The sequence below is a fragment of the Periophthalmus magnuspinnatus genome, chromosome 7 (assembly GCF_009829125.3).
Source record: "Periophthalmus magnuspinnatus isolate fPerMag1 chromosome 7, fPerMag1.2.pri, whole genome shotgun sequence".
Lineage (NCBI taxonomy): Eukaryota > Metazoa > Chordata > Actinopteri > Gobiiformes > Gobiidae > Periophthalmus > Periophthalmus magnuspinnatus.
In genome coordinates, this window is record NC_047132.1 from 8425258 (window position 1) to 8434705 (window position 9448).

At 37.4% G+C, this 9448-nt stretch overlaps 1 protein-coding gene across 1 annotated transcript in view; it reads left to right on the forward strand.

The window, feature by feature from the left end:
* cd34 (CD34 molecule) overlaps positions 1 to 8557 on the forward strand; it is a 31754-nt gene extending 23197 nt beyond the window's left edge. The window contains exons 5-8 of the mRNA XM_055223186.1: positions 1601 to 1712; positions 2571 to 2623; positions 3057 to 3200; positions 5408 to 8557. Of these exons, the coding sequence (XP_055079161.1) occupies positions 1601 to 1712; positions 2571 to 2623; positions 3057 to 3200; positions 5408 to 5593 (495 nt within the window). The 3' untranslated portion in view covers positions 5594 to 8557. The remainder of the gene's footprint in view (positions 1 to 1600; positions 1713 to 2570; positions 2624 to 3056; positions 3201 to 5407) is intronic.
* Positions 8558 to 9448: the final 891 nt, after the last annotated feature.

Sequence of the window (9448 nt, forward strand, 5' to 3'; positions counted from 1 at the left end):
AAACCATTATATTAATCTGATCTATCTATTATTCTGTCCCTAATTCAATTTACAGAGAAGACCTTGAACTTGCCAGTGCCAGCGTTTCCTGTGAATAGGCCAAGTAATTACAGAGATATCACCCATTTACAAAACAAATACTTTTGGAATTATACTTTACAGTGCTGCCCTTTCTCATCCATTTGAATTTACAGACTCTTAAAGGGCCATATTATACTAATTTCTGATCTATGTTATAATGTTGTTTCCTCATCACAAACAGACCTGAAGTTGTGTTTTGTTTCATTCACACATGTTTAACACACTGTTTTTAAACTCCACACACCTTCGCTGGATGAATTCAGCTCTGGAATTTCCAATGTCTACTGCACAAAATGTAAAACGTAGCTGTTAACTTGAAAACTATCTCTTCATGACATCACAAGGTGGAACAGAGCATTTTGAGCTTTAGTCAGACTAATAATAAAGGGTAACTCAAACATGTGTGAATGAAACAAAACACAACTCCAGGTGTGTTTTTGAGGAGGTAATAACAAGGTTTAAAGCTCACAAGAGTCCTTTTTGTGTAATATAGGACCTTTAAATGGTATTATCACATTGTAACCTATTAGGAGTCCTTTTACCATATTAAATCCGTGGTTATTTTTTTCTGCTCTGGACAAATTAATGTAGTCTTGCGGTCCAGATGTGGGCCCACTCCCAATGAGCAGAGGGTTTTGGGGTTTACTCACCAGTCCTGAGGGAGTAGAGAGAGAGGAGTTTGGCTCACGTTACACAAAATCATGATTCTCTCAGAGTCTCAGAGCGTAATGTTGTGCAAAGGGTGATGTCATAGTCCAGGGTGAAGCAGAGAGCAGGGGTGTGGTCACTGAAATATGTTCCATCCAGCTGTGTTAAGTGTCCCATTGGCTCACTGTGCATCAGCTGTCATCTGTCCATGAGCTTAAAGGGACTGTATTGGATTTTTGTTGTAATAAAGTAACATTTTTGTAAAAGTTTTGACTCAGTCCCGATATATTGTTAAAAAAAACTCTAAGGGTCGAAATGAGACAACGGTTATAGTAAAGCATTTAGCATTTATTCAGTCGCAGGTTGCTCATTGCGCAAACAAATATCTTGGAAATAACATGCATTCTTACACTGAGCGGGGTTCCTTCTCCACAGATCTGACCTGTAAATTGGGACATGCAAAAGTTAGACAGTGCTCTTTTTTTTTTTTTTAAATGAACTTTTATCCATGTTATAGCAAGTTGTATTTTGATAGATTCTTCCATGTTTGAAATTTCATTTTTCATCTACCCCCTATCTCCGCCCACATCTCCTGTATCTGAGACCCTTAGTCATATTCATATGGTTCAGAATTACCCAGTAGCCATTCTTCAAAAATAAAAACATATAAAAAAAAAGAAATACAAATACAAAACTTCTCAGTTCTGCAGTTTTGAACCAGAAGACAATTTTCCCATTTCTGTTATGTTATTAAGTCATTTTAGTAAATCATATTGTGGTTTATTATGGACAAAATATCAACTGGTGACAGAAAGTATAGCATGTAGCAGTATAACATGTCTTCCTTCATTATATTCATATTTTTTTGCAGTCGGTGACCAAGAGCATCATTGAAGAGGCGCCTGCAAACTGGTGCAGTAAAGAGCCCTGCAAGATCAACGTCTTCCAAGACGCCAAAACGGTGCTCCTGAGCAGTGAGGACGGTAAATATCTAGGGATGGAACGAGACATAATTTCTACAAGACGAGGCCTGTCACGAGATTCAGTGTACGAGAACGAGACGAGATTTAGATATAATTATTCGTAGGTAAATTGTGCATTTCCGTTCACAATTTTGGCTTCACAATTTCAAACATTCTTGATTTATTTAATTTTATAGTTTTGCTGAGAGTAGAGCACTGCTTGTTGGAACTACAGTTTCTCAATACTAAAACAAGACGCAGAAGCTCCAAACAAGATTATTTTTGTATGCAGTTTGCAGTAAAATGGACATTGTTTCAAATGCTATCACTTTTATTCACGTTCTAAAACTTTCCATAGGCTCACTGCACATCATCTCCTCATGTAATAAAGTAAAATTTGTTATGGTCCAGTGCAGATTATCAATTAACTCAACTCTGCTATACATTACATTTTAAACATAATTTGATCGATGTTTTAAAGCTTCTTCCTATTGATTATCGTGGTTTTGGCCTCTTTTTTTTTATTTATTTTGTTAAAATTTGTTGTTTGAATAGTGATATAAACTCAGTGCTTCTTAAAAATACATGTAATTATTTTTAGTGATTCTGTTACTAAATCAGCCTCAATTGAATTAGTAGCATTTCTGAATTGTCTCAAAAAAAAAAAAAATCTTTGAAACTATTTGTCTGTGTAATCCCTCAGCCCTCCAGGTATAGGGTACACAGCAAAAGACGGTTAAATTCGGTCAACGGGACAAACGTTTTTAGAGTGAATGAATAAACTTTGACACGCCATTACAGACTGATTATTGAGTAGCCTAAAAACAAGTATTTATCACTGAAAGTCACTGTGTTTCTTGTTCTCTCTTCTACCTACAGCCAGTTTGAGCTCTCTGGCCTCAGCTCTCCAAAGTGAAAAGGTAAAAGAAAAGGTATGTAAAATATATTTACATTTTTCATCTTCATAGGGATGTGTCTAAATCGGAACTAAATAGGCCATAATGTGTTCATTTTGGCATTTATTTTCATATTTGGAGTGGCACAAAAGGGATCGTAGAAGCAGACTGACAGCCTCGTTAGTTAGTCCACATGGGTTTTCAGAATGATTCAGACCGTTGCCATAGAGATTACCAATTTGAAACAGAATATTATATCATTTGAATGGGGAAAAATCCTTGAAATGTAAATATAACTAGAAGCTGAAACCCATGAATATCTTGCCACCACTTAGTATAAGATGTGAATGAATTTTCTATCAAATTGTAAAACAACTTTGAGTATCTGGAAAAAGCCTTACATAAGACTTGGGTTTGTTTTTTATTATTACAATTCTAAAACATGTTACATCCCCTCCCGTCCTTGTAGCTGGGTGTGACGGACATGAAGACCCCTTCCTCTGGCCCGTCTGTGTTCGTGGGGATCCTGATCAGTGGTCTGCTGGCTGCTGTGGGTCTCACTGTGGGATACTTCAAATGTCAGCGTAGACCCAGCCCCAAAGGAGAGCGCTTGGTAAGTCAGTCCATGCATTTACACTCATGCATAAAACATTACACAGCGTATGCATTATTTAGCAGCGCTCACTGACCTTATACCTGCTGTATGGTAGAAAATCACTGTATTTATAGGCGGCTAATGCTAATGCTAATGGCAGGAAAAATTATTATTGTTAATATGGGCATTTTTGTGGTATTTTTGACTAGACAGTTGAAACATTTGTGGATTTTTCTTTTGGTTATTTCTTGAAGATACCATTTAATTGATGCAGGAGTACTGGCTCCTGCCCTCACCTGACAAACATATTTTTTATTATTTGAATATACTTTTTAACACAGCAGGTTCAAATTTACAAATTCTAGACGCTAACCTAAGAACCAAAACTTTCCTTAAAGAGGTATTATCTAATATATACTTTTTTGTATCTTTCACCATGCTATAATGCTGTTCCCTCATCAAAAACATGCCTGAAGAGGTTTTAAATATCATCCATGCATGTTTGAGTAATCTAGCGATCTCTCCTAGACCCTATTCAAACCCGTTAATTGTGTTGCTCTGAAGGGGGAGTGACTTAGCATGGAGAGCAAAGTGAATATAGCATTTTCAAAACAATAAAAGGTGACATGGTGATCTAAATATGTTATGTGTTAGCAGTTTATATCCCATAGAAGTGTAATACCCCCTTTTTAACATTTTTTGGCTTCATATAGAAATGTTTGTCAGATGAAACACTCGAGCATTAGTTCGTTTTAATGTTGACACAGCAAAAAGAAAGCAAACGCTGACAGCCCGAACTACATACCCCTGTCAATTTCAGAAGAGGGGCGTGCTTGATTTTTCTTCTCAAACTGTGCAATGTTTTAATCACAGAATGTAGTTGGCTGCTAATCAGAGGAATTACACAGGAAAAGATTCAATGTGCTAAATTCAAAGAGTTTGACCCCCTAAGCTGCCTCATATGTCACTGTTTAATCTATTTGCCAAGCGCAGTGTCTGTTTCTCTGTAGAGTTTGTAATGTCACATGAGGAGAAACACAAAAGGATCATGGGGGATTCACTATGAGGACACATTTGCATACAAAGCTATACTGTATTCCAGATTCATATTTCCTCATTCAGAATTGACTATGAATGGTAAATGTGAAGAGTTACAGCACTAACATATTTGACTTCTTCTTGTGTAGCTTTATTTATACAGGGTTTTATAAGGTTTTGTTTTCCCATTTCATTTCTGCGGCGACCAGTTTTTAGACTTCATGATATTTTGTATTAAAAGTTCACCAAACAAGTGAGATATTCAGGCAAAGTACGTTCTTATAAATACATTTTATACAGTGCTGTTCTCGATGGCCAATCTACTTTTCCATAGAGTGAACAGTGATGGGTTTAAATTCATCACCTGTTATGAAACGAAGGGCTTAGTGTAAGTGTTTCTAAAGGCTTTAAAGCAGAGGCTGAAGTCTGCGTGTTTATTATATCTCCATAATCCAGTACAGAAAGATTTTGTACAATTTCATGGGACACAATATTTGTTTTGATCATTTTGATTTTAAACTGTTACATGATTCCGAGACATGTTTTTTAAAGAATGAGCCAAAACCAAAGATATTTATAGGTCGTAACTCTTACACTCAATCGACTTGACTTGACTGCGTGAATATATGAGAGAACAAGCTTAAAGGTCCACTACGTAACTTTTCTGGAGAGTCCACCACTTGTTTGTCTCTGTGGTGTTGTTGGAATGTTCATATCTATCTTGCATTTATTACAGGTGTTTTTAATTTTTTTTTAAACTATACAGAGACTTGCATTGTAGGGTCGCCTCTCTACTGATCCGACTTGTAACTTAGTGTCATAACCTGCTCCTCTCCATGGAAATAGATAAGTTTAATGTCATACTGTGGAACATTCTAGGCAATACTAAAATATCTCCATGGATAAAAAGAAGAAAACAGTTGGCCTATATATGCATTCCTGTCTTTATCCAAAACATTATTGATATCCACGGGTTTCAGAGTGATAAAAAAAAAAAGCTCTGTTGCCATAGCAATTAACAATTCACAACAAAGTCCTCAAAATATGACATATAAACAGAAAGCTGAAATCCACAAATACATTCTAAAACCAATGCAAGACAAATGAGACACTACAGCCATATATGATTAAAAAATGTGATTATATTTCATTTCTTATTCTTATATCAATTTTCTCTGTCCCACCAGGCGGAGGAGGGCACCCCGGTCGACCACCAGGCTAGCACCCTGGCATCGGACGCCCCCCTCAACCCTCCCCCCGAGACCCCCGAAAAGCCCAGCGCCAACGGAGAGGCACCCGAAGGAGACAAGACCCAGCCCCCCCCCACCAACGGCCACTCTACCCCCGCTAATACTGCCGACACTGAGCTGTGAAAACCTCCACCACAACACACTTCACAACTACAACTACAGTTATCACAGTTTCACTACTTCAGCACTGCAGGTTCATTAAAAGGCTCGTTTATATTCAAATTCAGGGGTTTGTGACACTCGCTTGTCTACATGGAGCTGTAATTGCTTTGTCCGGCAGTGTATGAATCTATCTCCATGGAGACGAGCACGCGATACGACTACGCCAATTTACAGGTCAGATCTGCGGAGAGATGGCCCCACTCAATAAAAACAGCTGTATTTGAATGCAGGATATATATACGTTTTGTGCTATTTTGGAACATTTCAGGCAATGCAACAACATCTCCATGGAGACAATCGGGAGCAGACCTGCCCAACAGAAAAGTTACACAGTGGCAAGTTTATTTGTATAGCACAATTCGTACACAAAGTAATTTAAAGTGCCTCACAGAATAAGAAAGACATTAAAATCACACAAATCAAAACATAAAAATCACAAATAATCATCATGAAATTGACACTAAAACAGTGCATCCTTAATTTAATAATTATTGTAACTACAGATGAAGATTTGGCTACCAATTTGCAAAAAAGACCTATCCAACCACCAACTACTCACCTCACACACCACATTCATACACAGACAAGGCTCAGGAAGTGCCTTGCCAACAGACACAATACAAGTATGCCCAGCGCTGGCATTGAACCACCAACCTTCCAGTTTTGCACCACTTTACCGCTGAGTTTAGAGTATAAATGAGCCTTTAAAGTACAGCCGCTTATGTCTTCCTTTGGCTCCGTGCCTGTATAAACATTACAGTGGAGATAGTGAGGGGCCTCGTGAGTTACGGCTGTGACGGAGCAGACGTGTCCCTCGGGTGGGTGACTCCAGAGGGGTTGGATGGGCTGACGTGGGTGGGTCAGGGTGGAGACTGGACATAGAAAAGTGTTTATTATTATGATTAATGACTTCGACTGCCTCTGGAGTCTATGGGTTCTGTGCTGTTAACACCCAAAACTAGGGCTGTGTAATTTTTGGAGGAAAAAAATCGCAAGTTTTCGAAGTATTGGAGCTGTGATTAGACTTGCAGTATGTGTTTTAAAAAGTAGTTCTGTTCAGAGTGCACATTGTAAACAACTCCATGAAATATGAGCTGATAAACTAACAGCCTTTGGGATTTAATTGTGCCAACTCAAACTGCTTTTCTGATTCAGTTGCGATTAATTGTGCAGCCCTTTTCCCAAAACATCAGGGAGTAACACAGCCTGACCGTACCACAACTCTACAACTTAAAGGTGCACTGTGTGACTTTATTGGAGGGCATACCACGTTTGCATGGAGATGTCATTGCATTGATTGGAATGCTACACAGTACGGCATTAAATTTATCTACACTGCCAGTCAAAAGTTTGGACACACCCTCTCATTCAGTAGTAAGTAAAGAAAAAACTGTGTGTATTTAAAATGTAGAAAGTACTTAAAATAAAGGAAAAAATAAAAAACATTGAATGAGATGGTGCGTCCAAACTTTTCACTGTTAGTGTATCTCTATGGTGACAAGCCGGTGACACCATAGGCCAAGTTACAGGTCAGATCTGTGGAGATGCAACCCTAATAACAGTAAGAATCCATGTTTCTGAAGGTATTTTATTATATATCATTGAGTATATTCATGATAGAGAACCATAATGCCACGTGGAACATTCTAAGCAAAACAATGCAAACGGCAATGCATACAAAATACCAGAAAAGTGACATAGTACACCTTTAATATACTTGAATGTGCCCAGCTGTCCAAAACAAAACTTCTAATTTAAAAGCTGCAACATTTTATTTTTGCTTCTCCTCACGACAATTATATTTTGACTTGATTATTGATACATTTATTCATCTTGACGTCCCTATTTACAAGATACACGGCACTTGGACAGATATAGGAAAACACCACACTGCCTTGAATCTGTTTACAAACATTTGGCTTGACTCTGTAAGTATGTTCATGAGTGATGCATGAGCGTGTTAGCGTGTAAACCTGTTAAAGTCATGCATGGACTGTATATAGCCACACATACACATCTAGCTTCTGTTGCTGTTCGTACTGTATGGACTACATCAATTTAGCACAAGTTGGAACACTGTGTGAAATGTTAAATAATGGCAGAACTTTGTCAACAATTGGCTCTGTGCAGCGTCACTGTTTGCGTCACTACTTCCTGTTCAGTTTTGTCTCTATGGGGTTTTTTGGACACAATCCAAGAGTGACCAAATTAATTATGACATATATATATATAAAATTAAAACAGCTATTTTTTCAGGTGTTTCTGTAAATGTTTCATGGTTTCACTTTTTTTACCAACAAGGTCTCATTTTATTGACATTATACACAGCGCTCCAGTTTCTGTATAATTGTAAGTTGTCTGGACTAATATTGAGTGTGCTGTTTGAGAGTTCATTGTTCATGTGATATATGCCTTGAAAACTGTAAAACAAAAAGAAAAAAAAGAAAAAAAGTGTGAGATGGTGCAGAGGAGTCTTTGACGAGGAGACAAATCTCCAATGACTGAAATCTACCAAACAACTTGACTCAAACTAAAACAATAAAAGTGTCTTCGTCTCACCAGCTCTGCCTCCCTTCTATCAGTGTTAATATGTCTTTAAATATAATGTATATTCTTTTGTATTTGATTGGTTTGCAGTGGTGGTTTATATGTTGTTTTAACTCTGTACCACTTGTTACTGTGCGTGTTGTACCGAAGAAAGAATTTGTATTGCTTTACAATCTTTGAATACCAAATTAATCTTGCTATCTTCCAAATATGACTTGTAAATAAAAGCAGGAGTGATATCTTAACAGCAGAAGATCTTTGTCCAATGTGTTTCTCATTTGAGTCTTTTGTATCACTGTATTGCTAACATTCCTATGCAACTATTTGTTACAATCAATTGGATGAATAAACTGTCAAAATAAAGAACTTTTTTTTAAACCTGCTGTGCTGTTATATTTCAGATTATACTTAAACAACTATAAGTACAATTTGGGGTTTGTGTGTTAAATATTACAATACAAATACAGATTTCTTGTATAAGCAGCTCTTGAGGTAAAAGTAAGTGTTCAGTGTACTGTCTGCATCTAATTATAAAGTGTTTTTGTTCTGACTTTTTTTTTTATTTTGTTTTTGTCAGAGAATCAGGAAGTGCATGTTAATATGCTATTTATTGTTAGACTGACCACAAGAGTGAAAGAGTTTATAAACTTATAAACTCATCTTGGTGAATAATGAGGAAGTTTGGAATGCCTAAGGTAAAAGAAGGAATAACTTTGGACCACACCAAATTGTTTACAGTAAACTAGTTTTACACATTTTTAAGACCGTGTGTCCACACTGTCTTGTCAAAGCCTGATCTGGTCAGATCTCAGAAGCTGAGCAGGGCCTGGTGCTAATGGAATATCAGGTGCCAAAGTGCGGCACAAGTGGCAAAAACTGTTGTTGTGTCCTTAGGCAAGACACCCACATTGCCTCGTATGAATGGTGTGTCTGTGTGTGTGTGTGTGTTGGTGGTCATATGGGCTGATGACACAGATTGGCAGCCTTGCTTCCCTTATTCTGCCACAGGGCAGCTGTGGCTACAATAATATCTTACCACCACCGCGTGTGGAGTGAATGAATAATGCTCTGTAAAGTGTTTTTGAGTGTCCAAAAAGCGTTGTATAAACCTGGTGCAGGATTATTCTTATTATTATTCATGATTAAAAATCAGGCGCCGCACGTTTTAAATTTAAGTTGGCTTCATTTGTTGTTGTTTCATATGTTCACATTATGTCACTGACTTTTGCCTATTTGTGAGACCATCAATCATGGAATAAGGAAGTATTT